Source organism: Balearica regulorum, chromosome 3 (assembly GCF_011004875.1).
Source record: "Balearica regulorum gibbericeps isolate bBalReg1 chromosome 3, bBalReg1.pri, whole genome shotgun sequence".
NCBI classification, from domain to species: Eukaryota; Metazoa; Chordata; class Aves; order Gruiformes; family Gruidae; genus Balearica; species Balearica regulorum.
This window is the reverse complement of record NC_046186.1, coordinates 29,626,280-29,640,711: the sequence shown is the minus strand read 5'-3', so window position 1 is coordinate 29,640,711 and position 14,432 is coordinate 29,626,280. Positions and strand designations below refer to the sequence as shown.

General features: G+C 37.5%; 1 protein-coding gene across 1 annotated transcript in view; it reads left to right on the top strand.

Moving 5' to 3' along the window:
- EYS (eyes shut homolog) overlaps positions 1–14,432 on the top strand; it is a 906,089-nt gene that overhangs the window by 863,560 nt on the left and 28,097 nt on the right. Inside the window, 3 exon segments of the mRNA XM_075747398.1 lie at positions 1,693–1,859; positions 2,052–2,196; positions 8,684–8,858. Coding sequence (XP_075603513.1) covers positions 1,693–1,859; positions 2,052–2,196; positions 8,684–8,858 — 487 coding nt within the window.

Genomic DNA, 14,432 nt, shown 5'->3' with positions numbered 1-14,432 from the left:
ATTTAGCCATGAAAAAATCACTGCCATAAAATAAACAATGTATGTGTTCCATTCAACTGAATTTAACTGCACATTTTGTACAGAGGCTGTGTATTCAAATTATTTGGAGAATCTTTTTATATGTATTCATGTTGCATCAAAGTAGTAACTGTATAGAAAAATCAAACTTCTGTACAGAAAAAGCAGAGTAGTGTTTCCCCACCCTCCCTGCATTGCTAATGCAGCATGTGAGGTAAGGGGAATACGACAGTTTTGGCCACGAAACAGCAGTATGCAGAGCTTCAGTGGGAGGATGAGATATACGTATCATTGCCTCTTGTGAGGAAAAGCCCACTTTATCATTTGCAAATGAAGCAAACTCCCCATGCACTTGGGGTGGAGGCATCAAGACACATGTTTGAAATGAGGGCCACTGTATGCCACTGCAAGAACAAATAAGAGATCTTCTCCAAAAAGAATACAAAATAAGATAGCCTTATGAAAACAGAATAAAATATCAAATAAAACATAGTTTACAGGCATGAAATTGAGCACTGAATTGCTTGAATTCACAGGAGAGTTACAGAAAGAATTTGATGGCTTTGGATTTCAATTCAGCACACCCTAATCCAAGACTGAGAACATTCTTCCCTTTTATTGTTGTTTGTATCCCAGTTCTTTTACCATACTAAGAGTTCGTGCAAAAGAAAGGGTGGGGTTTGTAAAAAGAAACAAGTTGATCATGCTTTCTCTAACTAATGGTGGCTTCTCTCTTGTCTACTTGAAAAGAGGGATTGAATTGTCTTCAAAGATGCCAGAGTACAAATACATTTACTTGTATGATCAGGAATTGGTCCAGGAATTGAATTCTTACTCACAGGCTTTATGTCAGACTTAAAATCTTTCAAATGAGATTTGGATAGCACTTGAAAAGCACAAACTGCACTTGTGGCATGTTGTCCTAAATGTAAAGAAATTAAATTATTTACTGCAAATTTGCAAGGGCATGAGTTCTAACCTGAAAGTTTAAGACGACTTCAGAGAATTAAAGCATACAGCTGTTCTGACCTGAGAAACTTGAGTAACAAATACTCTAGAGCCTCCCTAATCAGGGGCAGCTGCCATAAAGTCTCCAGGCACGCTTGGGTCAAGGGCAGCTGGCTGAGCTTGTTAGAAGCTGCTGGAGCTTCCTCAGGCCAATATCCCTGTTGCTCCCCTTGTCTTGTAGCACCAGATGCCCTCAAATTTTGAGGCTATTAAAGTGCCTACCATGAAAGCTGAAAGCATACCAGAACAGAATTAAATCATGGGCTATTCTCACATGCAATGTGGAATTTCAATTTGCCTTTTTTAAGATTTTGGAGAAAGTTGAAGATTTAATCATGTTGCGGGGGGAGAGAACAGCAATGACTGCTAAATCGCCCAAGCTCAACAGGTTTTGTGGATGTCACTAAACTACTGTGAAAAAGAACTTCCTTCAAAAAGCCTGTAAATATGTTCAAAATCTCTGCAGCTTCTATTTTAAATCCACAAGAATACTGGAAATAATATTACAAGTTAAACAGAGAATATTAAAAATACATATAAAATGTAAAACTTTCTTGGCTAAAGTTTTCCTAAACTGATGTATTTTCAGTGGGTTTAGAGAATATTTTATGCATCGATATTCACTAAATCCTGGAATAAGTAGTTATTCTATTTTTGTCTTTTCAGGTCTGAACGGAGATGATTTCTTGGTGTTAGGCCTCCGTAATGGCAGAGTAGTATATAGCTACAATCTAGGTTCTGGCACAGCAACAATCATTAGTAAACCACTTGATCTGACACTTGATATTCATGTCATTCATCTTGGCAGATATCTCCAAAAAGGCTGGCTGAAGGTAAGAAATTATTTCCTTTAGAAGGATAACTTTTAGATTAAAGTGTTCTTTTTTTTTTTTTTTCACATTTTATATGGAAAGTTTAAAAATTACTTTTGTGTTTCCCTGTTAAGTTTGGAGGACTGCTTTATTAGAAGTTCCTAAATAAGGTAAAATCCTCTGTTGTAACAAATATAAATATTTCATTGGAAGGTGGATGATCAGAAGAATAAAACCGTCACTTCTCCTGGGAGACTGGTCGGACTCAATGTCTTCAGTCAGTTTTATTTAGGAGGTTATCACGAGTATACTCCGGAACTCCTACCAAAGGGATCCAGATTTAATAACAGCTTTCAAGGTAAAGATTATACTGTTTTCAATTCCTTTTAAAACATGCATCAGATTGTTTCAGTTTACCATGAAATAAAGATCTAAAATCTCTGTCTTACAAGGAAACAAACTAGAATCTTCTTGTCTGAGATTCCTGTGGCTTTTTCAGTATTTCTCTATGATAACTAAGAAACATAATGCAAAGAGAGGCTTTGCAAAATATTTTTAATACTCTATGTTTCTGATAAAAATTGAAGTTTGCCATGATATCATTTCTTCTTATCTGCCCCTGTTCTACAGCATCTCCAAAAGGCCTTCCTTTCTCTGAGGTAAAGTCGTTTAGATTCTTCTCCCATCTAGCTCTGACCATTGTCACTGGCAGCGCTGGTCTGGGTAGCAGTTTTTATACTAAAAGCTTCTTTCTGATAGGACATCATGAAATCTGTTGGGGTTCTTTTTCCTGACATCAGGATATAGGTCTCTAGACAGGACCTAAGTAATTTCTGTTAGGAAAATTTCAGCTATTTATCTAGCAGATAATAATTCCTACCTTGAAACTGATATTTGAAGCTCTGTAGAAATCTTCATTCAACTCCTATCAGTTGGATTAGCAATGAAGGATTTGTTCACAATACTACTTTATTTGCATTCCTTACTTCCATAGAAATAATGTACTAAATATTTGTGAGGTAAATTTCAGTTTAGTTTAAGCACTGGAAAGTCTTTCAAATGAAAAGAAAACATTTTCCCATAGCAGAGCAAAGTTTGAGTTCTCAATTATAAAATTGGGAGCACATTATGAAAGGCAAGCATGGCAATAAAATCCACTTTCATACACTACTACACTCCATTTTCACTAAGACCACATAACTGCCTCTTCTGCAGCCATCACCTTACTTTTTCTTCTTACACATGAACTTCCTCAAAATCAAGTTTCTTACGGTGTAATCAACTTTTCACTCAGAAAGTCACATGAAATAACACTTCATCTGTCTCCGTCTTTTCAGGAAGTGTAAGTTGAATAGTTATATTTTTCATAGCTTCTTAACAGCTTGCAAATTGGCATATCATAAAACATAATGTCTATGCAAATATTTTAAGTGTCAATATTTGTGAAGTATTTCTGGTTGTTTTTATAGCCATGTTAATGTTAGGGATGACCAAGAGGAATCTCTGGTGCTTCACTTTTTAACTACAAACTTCTGCTAGTTTTACAGGTTCCTCATGTTGCAACTGTATTGTGATGGCCAAATTTCTACAAATGCAGGATGAATATTCTTCCAAAAAATAAAAAATATTTCAATGTTCATATACTGTTAGTTAACATACTATTTATTGATTTTTCTTACTGTTTAAAAAGAAATCTCTACCTCAAAATTTTGTCAAACATGTACCGCATAAACAGTTTTTTCTTTGTCCCTATCATTCACAGTATTAAGTCTACTATATTTGCTAATTCATTCCATGCTCCAGTTCCCAGCAGCAGCTTGTCTCTGTTCTCCAGAGCACATTGACTTTCAAGGAAGCTGCACTTCCCTATACCTGATTTCCTATGACATTTTCTTATGTAGTCAGCACCTCATTTGTTCTTCTACCTCAGAAATCTCCCCCGTTTCAGCTCTCAGGATCTTCAGGATCAGAAATAAACCTCCACAGCCCTTCTTTGGAGTGGGAACTGCAGTACCACTAACATAAAAGAAAATTTTGAACCATTTTACTTCAGCCAATCTGCAGCTATAGGGAGCTCACAGAAAAACTCTGGAAGTGACAGTCAAGATAAATTTATCTAGCACACAGTTGATTAAAACAGACTTTCGGAAAGCTGTTGTTGACTGCTTTTAAAGACATAATTTATTAAAACCATTTTGCTTCTAATACCAGATTGTACCTCTCCTTTTGTCAGCAATTGCTATTGTATCAAGAAACATTGAGGTTAGCCTTGCTGCTGCAGACAGTGCCAGTCCCCAGTGTCAGTGTGCGATCATTTAGGATTTTTACTCTGTACAGATACTGTTTCAGACCATTTCCTCCCTTACCTGCATGCCTTTAGCAGTTGTTGTTCAAGTAATTTCCATGGGGGGAGGAGGAAACTGAAAATAAATGTCTTTAATAAACTGTAATTTAATTATCAAAAGATTGGGAATTTTAAGTTCAGGGAATTTGGGGATCAGCACCTACAGATTATTTTGATATAGGCTGAACAATGTTTGATGGTTCCTTGAGCAGTTTAGAAAACTTCCTTCAGTCCCTGTGAGAAGCTAAAGAACCTAGTAAAGGCAGACCTCAGATGAAGCAGCCAAGTTCATGTGGAGTTTGAGGTGCTCTGAACTGTGAGCTTCATGTGAATTTGTAGTTCTTTGTGGGCTTACAGAAGCCTTTTGTAAATGGGAACATGGAAGGATAGTTTACTTAAGTGTCTGGCTTTTCTTCATTGTCCTATAACAGTGTAAACAAGGGACCTTTGAGAGTTTTCTGAGGTGTGTAGCAGAGCATACTGCAGCTGCTCTAAAAAGTCAGTGTGGGTTTTAGGTAGCTGCAAGTCTTGTGGCCAAAGAGAGTCAGCCTGCTCATTATGGACAATCTGAAATGGAGTATAAAACCAACTGGCTCCTGTTCAGGTCTCAACGTTGTGACTCACCTACACAAAACAAGATAGAGAACTATTTGGAAAAAGCAAGAAGTTACAGCTGAATTTCCAGACCTTGCATCTCTGAGACAGGCAGAGAGAAATGTGGTGTCCTCCACGGAGAAAAAAAGAGGGAAAGTTCTGATGCAATCTCTAGCCATAGAAGCAATTGATGGAGAGTCAGGGCTTGCATCTAGAAATAAGTGAAGAGTAAAGATGGAGAAGCAAGTGATTGTTCCTGTGGTCCTGTTCATAAATAGGATGAAGTATGGCTACAGAAGCAATCTGTTGTTCAACAGCAAATAGTATTAAATGGAAGAGGACCAAAAAGGCAAAAGAAGCTCTTACCATAAAGCTGAACTGTTGAGAACATCTTTTGCACTGAAAGAGCCACATCTTCACAGAAATTATTTTGCAAAGAAGTAAATTCCAGCTACTGTAGTCACTTTTAAAAATAAAGTAAACCCAGCACTCAGTTGATTTCCAAATAGATACAAATATAGCTTTGTGGTCAAAGTTTATGTTCATAATAGGCTAGAATACATTGCAAGCCTGCCAGGGTGAAGACTACTTTTCTTTATGTTCCTGCATCACAGATGTCACAGAAGGAAAGTGACTTCTGAAGTAGTTTTCAATCAGTGTTGCCTCTTGCATCACAGTTTGGTATGATTCATACAGGCCCTCGGGGTATTTGGGTCACAGCTCAGAGCAGCACTGGGTAGTCATTGTCGGGGCCATCTACTCTTTTAGACAAACACCCCACTACCCACAAGCAGTCAAGAAAAACAGGGGAAAACCAAAGCATTTTAGGACAGGTAGAATTTTAGAAATGTGTAAATTCAATACTGCATTCAGATAGACCACAGTTTCTCTATCTATCTATTTCTGTCAGTTCTCTTGCTGCATTTTTAGTACATCTGCTTGAAAATGCCTGATTTGTGTATTTTTCAGTCAAATCAGTACCAAGCGCTTACAAGCAGGTAAGGGAGACCAGTGAGAAATTTTTTTAAAACATCTTTGTATGATAAGGATATATCTGAAAAAAAAAAAAAAAAAGTAAAGCTGAGTAACGAAGTCATAATTTTTATTACAATCTCTGAAGTTTCCTTAATCCGTTGTTGGTGGCTCTTTGGTGGTTTGTGAACGCTGCTTAACTGGGGTGAAAGCTATGAATTAAATTGAGAGTAAAAAACCAGCCATTGAAAGAAAGCTCTAAGTGTGATCTAAGGAGTCACTAGACAAAAGATCACAAACAAAAAGGTAGCATGTCCTCTGTGAGTGCAGTCATGTTGCGTCTGATTTCAGCTCACTCACATCAAACTCTGATCTCCAGAATTAAACCAAGTTTAACTCATAAATTCAGAAACTTAACTTTTGAGTTCCTCTTGCAAACTTGGCTGTGTCAGAAAACCTCTCCGCTATTCAGAATAGTTGGCAGCCTCTCATTAAAAGAGGCCCTGTACTGGCAGAGCAAAGGGAATTCAGGTCAGAAAGAAGGCGCATTCATCAGCTGATCCCTCTGAAGAAGGTTGTATAGCGCTTGCTACGACAGGCTCAAATTGCTGCTCTGAGTCCTTCATCTGCATCCCACTGACTAAGAATTAGAAGAAATAAGAAAATTAAATGGAAAATTCAGTTGAACTCATAAAGCTGGGCCAAAAACCTCTTGTACCTACTATATCCTTTGTTTACAAGTGCTCAAGAACTGTTTCTAACCTAGATATTCTGCTGGAACAGTTAAACTAGTCATCCACACAAATGCCAGTTTATTTTCCATGATGACCTGACCAGGTCTTGGGTACTCACTGTGCTTTCCATTGTTTACACAAAGCTCTGGGCTGCTTTTTCTTACCACTCCAGCAAGACTCAGGAGAACAGAACATGCTTTATCTGCTGCTGATAAACAGATGAAACATTAGTTAGGATTTACTGAGCATATGGTGGCCTAAAACCAACACTGTTAAAAGCAAAGAAGCAATAATATGAAGATTGTAAATAATCATCAAATTAGGTTATTTTAAAATTGCTTAATATGAGTTTTTGAATTACCAGTTATGTGGCAGTATAAACAGAACTATAAACTGTGTGTAATATGGAAAAAGCCTGCCTAAGAAAGCTACTTTTACTAACATTGTTCTAACTATAGTTAAAATAGTTACCTTCCTATAAATATTACTTACATTTTATCCCAACAAATTATGTGATTATAAAAAGAAAAAAAAAAAAAATCACAATTGGACAATCATTGTGTCTTTCAGGTGTAAGTCTTGTCCTTATGTGATTTCAGTGAATCATGCAAAAACTCATATTAAGCGATTTTTTTAAAAAACAATTTGATGATTACTTTCAGTCTCCATATCATATCCTTTCCTTGATTTTAATATTAAGCAGAGAGCCTCTGGTATGCACTACTGAATACCTGCTATTCTCATGAATTCAGGCACTGTGGGAATTCACCATATCTCAGCTAAATTGTGTAAATCAGGATTAGAAAGGTATAAGCATTTCCAAATACATTACTGCACTGTAATATATCAGGTTCAAAACCTGATTTTTAATTTAAAATTGTATAGATTTACGTATAGGTCTGGATGACATTTCAAAGTGCTTAAGGCTACCTTTAAATGTGACTCTAAATCATTTGGATGTTCAGGTATATTTTGAAAAGTTACTTAGGGGTTGATCCAAAAAGATATAATATATGGCATAATTTTCAGCTTTGCAGTACATAAATAAGCACGTGGTCCAGAAACGTGATTAAGAAATACTGATGAATTAAGTTAGACCCATAAGGCTAACCATCCTGTGTGGTCACCAGGAAGAGCAAAGTGTCTCCAAAGAGGCAATCGCCGGAAAGCCCATGGGCTAAGCAGGAGCTGCCTGGAGGCAGCGAGCAGGGAACGTCTCTGCTTCACTCTGAAGCTTTGGCTCCTCTTTTCACTTGGGATACCAATGTATTAGCAAATTAAAAGAATGTCAGGGCATAGACCCAGGCACTGGCACTCAATCATCTCTACAAATTAATTCACACAATGGGCCCTGACAAATATTTGGTCTGTGACAACTATAATTTTTCCAAACAATTCTTTGGTGTATTTAGGTATTTAACATAATCTAGGGACCATTTTCATCAGTAGTCTGGATGCAGCTATATTGTTCTGGTAAGTAATAAAAGTTTGGTAATATAATCGTGACTGGACTAGGTCACTTGCCCGCAGGACCAAGTAACAGGCCCTGGAAGTGTCTACCTTACTAGTACACATTAAACTTTTGAACTATTTTCTGAGATTAAAGGCGTAAAGGAGCAGCATACACCTACTTTAAAATGTGGTCATGTGCAACTCGATCTGTATGAACTAAGGACCGAAGGAGAGAATCTGGGTCTTTGCCTGAAGGGGTCCTTTTCAGCCTAAGGAAATCCAGGTCTGCATTCCCTGCCTGTGTTATATTAGTCAGTGTTCTCTGGATTCTTATATAATTCACATTAAACAGACTTCTTGGTCTCTGCTCTCCTTTTTTCTGCTGTTTTTTTGGGGGTTTTTTGACTGTTTTGGTATGGATGCATTCCTGTAAGAGCATACATGTGTAAACACAAAATTGCACCTAGTCCCTCCTTAGTCACTGACTTTGCATTCTCTCTATTCCTTGAGAAATTACTTCTGTTGTTTTACCTATCATTAAATGAAGGAATTTACAATCATCCACTCATTTGCCTGAACAGAAAATAGCCAGAATACTTTTAGCTCATGTAGATGATATGATTGTCCATCCACTGTAGACATTCTGGTGGAACCCATTAATGGACAGTTGACATTGTCCTGTTGTTTGGTTTGTTTTGACTTCCTGTATCTATTTTAAACTTCATTTATTTTTTCTTTCTGCTTTTGAGGTTGCATTTTTGATGTTCAAGTCCGCACCAGCATGAATCAAGAATTTAAATCACCAGGGACTCCAGAAGGTCACCCCAATTCTGGTCGCAGTGTTGGACAATGTAAAGATTCCCCATGCAGTTTAATAAAATGCAGAAATGGTGGGAAGTGCATAGAAGGTGGCTCTACTGTTTAGTAAGTATAATTATTTTTTTTTTTGTAGACTACAGCATAGACTCATCTCCAGGCTGATAACTAGTTATTTAGTGTCTTGATAATAGAAGTCTCCAGGAGCCTGTCATCTTATTCGAAAGAAAGAAAATTACTGAAGGGTTCATTCAGTTAAACAGAGCATTTTAATCTTACATTAATAAAATCAAAACTAAAATATTAAAATTATGCTAGAATACTTCCCGGGGAACTTTTTAAAGAAATTGGATGGACTGGTTCTGCTCCACTGAAGTCACTGGCATCCAGACTTAGTACAGAATGCATGGGAAGCACTAGATGTTTAGGAAAGACTTTTTTTAAAACTAAGTGAGCAGCCTAACTAGAAGAGAAGAGAAGAGAAGAGCTTGACTACCTTAGTGTCTGAATGTGGCCTATGGGGCAAAAATAGGTGACTTCTGTTTCCTGGAAATTAGTATTTTCATCTAAGAATCCCTTTCTGGAGTAAACAGAACCCAACATCAGAAAGTTCTGAGCCAGTTTAAATCCTTAGGAGCTCCCTTACCTAGCACCTGTACATCCTTCTCTCCTGCTCGGTAGCTCCCTAATACACAGAGTTCTCTGTGCCTCCAGTTGTGATACTTTCCTGAGTCTCAAAAGCACCTTCCGTGGTCACACTTCATCCATTCTCAAGTGTTCATTCACCATTGCCTTTCCAGATCTGCTGGCTGGCCTCCTCATGTAAGACCTTCCTAATCCATTTCAAACAAAAAAATGTGTGGTATTAAGAATCTCATGTTTAAATTGTTTGAACTACGTCACTTCATCATATAAGCTGTTCACCTCGCTGATCTATGGGTTAATAAGTGGTCGAGGACAGCTGGCCCAGAAGACAAGTCTATGGTCTTTCATGCCTTATCAGTAAGTGTAGCTGGATCTTTAGTGTCCAGACTGTAAGGCATACAAGAAGGAAATACATTTGCAGTTCCAAATTGATGTTGTGTGTCAACACTTCCATTGTAATAAATCTCGTCTTCAAACATTTTGTAAGTCAGCTGTAAAACCTTTGCTAAGGAGTGCTTTTGATTTTAAAAGTATATGCCAAGTTTAATTAGACTTGCTTCCCCTCGTGTACTTCTGCACGTGTTCATTTATTTACACGTATTTGCATATTTTTTTAAAAAAAGAGAAAAGTGCTGATTTAAAACATCTGAAGACACTGACTGGAAACACTGCAGACAGCAAGACAGATAAGAAGAAAAAGACAGGCTTTGCACTGTGGAGCCTCTGTGTGTGATTCTTCTTCAAAACAACAAAGACCTGTCCTTCTGTGTGCTGCAAAGAAAAGAGTTTGCATACCTATCAAGCTAAAAACAATCTACTAACTGTGTGTGGGCGAGAGAATAATATGCTAATTGATTTTGCTGCCCCTGAGACAAATCTTCATCTGTAAGAAAACTTGTACGAAACTAGTGCTTCTAAAGCTAGTAAGTCTGTACTAAAATTTGGAAAATTCACTCAAGACGCAGCATGCAATTCCCTCCCCATTTCTCCTATGAGTGTATTTATATTCTCTTAAATACAGTAATGAAGGAAATACTTTGAAAGATACAATTTGGGATTGCTTTCTGATTGTTGTGCTACAGTATGTCCCAATATTGCACTTTGCAGGATCCTTCCAGAACTGTTAAACCCTTGACATTCAGAGTGTTCTGAGGAACAAGAAAGGAGAATGGCACTCTCACTTATCAGCATATTAGAGGGGATACAAAACTAAAACTGCAAGGAAAAAAAAAAATCAGAAATGTGGGTTGAAGCATGCCATTCCCATCTGCCCACCTACACCAACCTGAATCCTTGCTTCAGCAACTTACCCAGCAGTGCTAAGTCATCTTCATGTCTATAAGGTACACAGAGCCACCACCAGCCACATCTAGAGAATATTTCAAAAGCATGTAGCAGGCTGGAGCGGCAGATGGTGACATAGCTACACTGGAAGCTTGATATTACAGACAAGGTTCTTTTTCATCATTATAGTTTCATGATTTGTCTTCCAGATTTGATTAGGGACTGTTATAAAAATGGGGGGGGGGGGGGGGTGTGGTGTGTAATTTTTTTTATTTTCTGGGTTTTGTTTGTTCGGAGGTTTTTTATTTGTAGTGACCTACTACTGAATTATACTCCACTCTTCAGATTTCAGGACAGCTAGGTCTTCACAGACTATGTATATATGTATGCATATACCAGTAATGGCCACTTTTTCCTCTCACAAAAAAGTGAAATATTGCCAAAGAGGTGTGGAGGTAGCATGCATATCATTTTTATCAATGTATAGTAGCTATCAATACAGTCTCACATTTTCTGAGAGGGAACTTCTTTCTGTTTTTAAATCATCTGTGTTCCTTTGAAAAACAGAGTCCTTGAGGGAATTGGGTTTGTGTTCAAATATTTTTTCTCCTGAAACAAGATCTCTCCAGAGGTTTTTGTTGCTGGTTTGAGCTATTTTTACGTCTTGCTTTCACCACCCTGCCAGAAAGTGTGCAGTGCCATTAAGCTGTAGATTCAGTTGCTATAGGGATAATGCTTTCATTTAAATAGAAGCAGAAATATACAGCATTAAACTTTACATTCTGGCCAGCAACAGAGCACAACTACTATGTTTTAACAAAATAAAGAGGAAATATTTTATTAATAAAATGAAGATTTTTGTTGTTGTTGTTCAAGGGACAATAATATCCTCTGTTATTTTATTTATGCACAGAATCATACACAATAGAAAATTACATATAACAAAGATTATCTATGATGTGTTATGGCTATTGCTTGTTGTTGAAGTGAAAGGACAAGTATGTCTTGTGTGCCCTTTGAACAGAACATCAGACATAATGAGCAAGATTCAGTCTGCTAAATGTAAGCGTGTAGGGTCACTTTAGATACCCCTGGGCAGACCATTTGGCCTTCAGCTGCTGCTTCAGAAGAGCTTAGGACTCGCATAAGTCTTCTGTTGTATCTCCAAGCCTCATGTGGATTTCTCAGTACTCAGTACAGCTTTCAAACAGCACTAGCCACTTCCGTTTAGGAAATTAAATCATACCTCTATATGGTAAAGGAATGACCCATCAAATGAGCTGCTGTAGTTTCATTATTGGGTTAGATTCGATTAGAACTAATTTTCAGTGCAAGGACAGAACCAATTTTTAATGCAAAGGTGTATTTTTATATTTTGTAAGGGAAACTATTTAATTGTTGTGGTTTAGATCAATAAAAGTTGCTACTTTTGGGAGTGGATTTGCTATCTAAAATTTGTCATCCAATTTAGCTTTTTTAATAGGACACTTCTGCAGCATTCCATTGTTCTCTTTGTTTAAATATAGTTAATTTCCTTCCAATCTTACTTTCTTTAGGCTCTCTTTTCACCTTCTAGCCTGAAGGTAGACTGTTTTTCATTAATGTTGTAGTTTTGTACTGCCTGAATTTAAAGCCACTTTTATTTAGAGATCTCATCCATTGCTCAGCATTTTTCAGTTCCAATACAATACAAATTTAAGAACTATATCCAGAAATCAGCAGTAGTTTGGGTAGCCTGATGTGACCAATACAGATCAATATGAATTTCAGATGTCCTGCAGTATCTGAGATACCCATATGATGTTGACAAATGTGACAGTTCCTTCTGTCAATTAACTGAGCCTCTGATGTCCATTGAGTGTATGCCCATCTTACATGTAGACACCTATATTCACTTGTCTGAATTTGCAGGGCTGAATCCCTCCTTTACTGCTATCAGACTGCTTGTTTGATTTGACACCACATTTGCATAATTGGAGGCTGCAAGTTTGTTAGCACTGAGCATGACATTTTAACATGATATTTTTTATATTTAATGTAAGAATGCTCTTTGTTTACTTTAGGAAACCGCATTGGATAGAAGCAAACTTTTCAATTCCTTCACAAAAATATTTTAGGATCTTTGGTTATTTCCCTGTAAGGTTCAAGAAATGCTTCTAGTTTGATTAGGGTTTTGTGTAGTAACTTACAGACATATTGCTTACATAGTTTATAAAATGAGATTACTTTTCATTATTTATTTAAAATATTGCCTGAATTTTTATATAGTAAATTTCCAGGTTTGGTCCATAATCAACAGTGATGTAAACTTGTCCTTATTTATGTAGAAACTGTGTTTCTTCTTTGAGAACTCCCTTTGGCTTTGGTAAGGGACTTTGAGCCTGGAAAGCCACTCTGTGAACACTGCATGACACTGTTAAGCATTTGACAAGAAACAAATAAGAAAAAAAAAAAAAAAAACAAAACAAAACCACCACATTAAATCAAACCATACTTCAACTTCCTAAATACAAAGATTATGAAACTTGAAGTGGCATCTAAAATTTCCAGAACTGAAAGTATCTCTTGTTCTGTTTCTCTGGGAGCTGTGAGTTTGAGAGTTCTTGCTTCCTGCACTGGCTGACTTTGCCATGGATATGCTGTGACGTGCACCCTATTAAGAGTCCTGTGCAAAACTAGGGGATTCAAGATTATCCAGTTTCCTCTCAGACGCACTATCAAAGTTGTATATGAAAGCCTTCCTATCCTTTCTCCACCTAAAAATATCCTATAGAAAAATTAAGAGACATTTTGGCAGTTGCTGTTGAGAAACTCAAAAGCTGGAGTATAGAAGAATCAGTTTAAGCCATGTTTTTCAAAACCCCTGAAAATAGGTAAGCATCTTTTGGTGAGGTTTAGCTCCTAAGATACATAAACTTAGAGTGTCTCCAGGTGAGCTAAATGCGTAAGATCCTATCACAGTCAATGGAGGTCTAGGCCTTTCCAGTTGTCTAAACATTGCTATTCTAATGGCACAGATGCTGGGATACCTTTCCTGTTCTTCACTGGCTGCCCAGAAGAGCTCCGCAGTTCTTCTGTCTTATCTCCTACTTTCACACAGATCTCTCAGATCATGGCATGTCAGATGGCACCAAATGCCTGTGTTGAGGCAATTGAATGCAGCACCTTGTCATTAAAGTCATGCCTCTATTGCTTTGTGGCATGGATAGTGCTCCAGTTCCCCTGACTGTTTCAGCTGGATCACCATTGACTAGCGTATGAGCTCAGGCACCTACTCAAGGATCCCATTGCCTAAACTTGAGCATTCAGTGGCCTCTGTCAGAATCTTGTCTCCCTGGTCTCAAGCTGCCTCTCTCGCATACCTCCAGGAAGGCAACCGGAGGCCATCTGGGCACGTAACGTAACATAAAATGAGATGTTTCCATCTCTGAATGTCTCTCACCTCTTATATCTAAAGAAATTCAAGGAGCATGTAGATGATGCTTTTAATCATATGAGTTAGTTTTAGGTAATCCTGCAAGGAGCAGGAAGTTGGACTTGATGATCCTTATGGGTCCCTTCCAACTTGAGATATCCTATGATTCTAAATGGGTCTTTAAATCCCTGAGAATGAAGGCATTGGTAATGTTCTAAGACATTGCGTTCTCCTGGTCTGGAAAAACAACAAACAACCACAACCAAGAAAATATAGAGAAAACTAGACCAGCACGGCAGGCCACATGGTGGAAAGGATTTGAAATGCTGCCTCTTCCC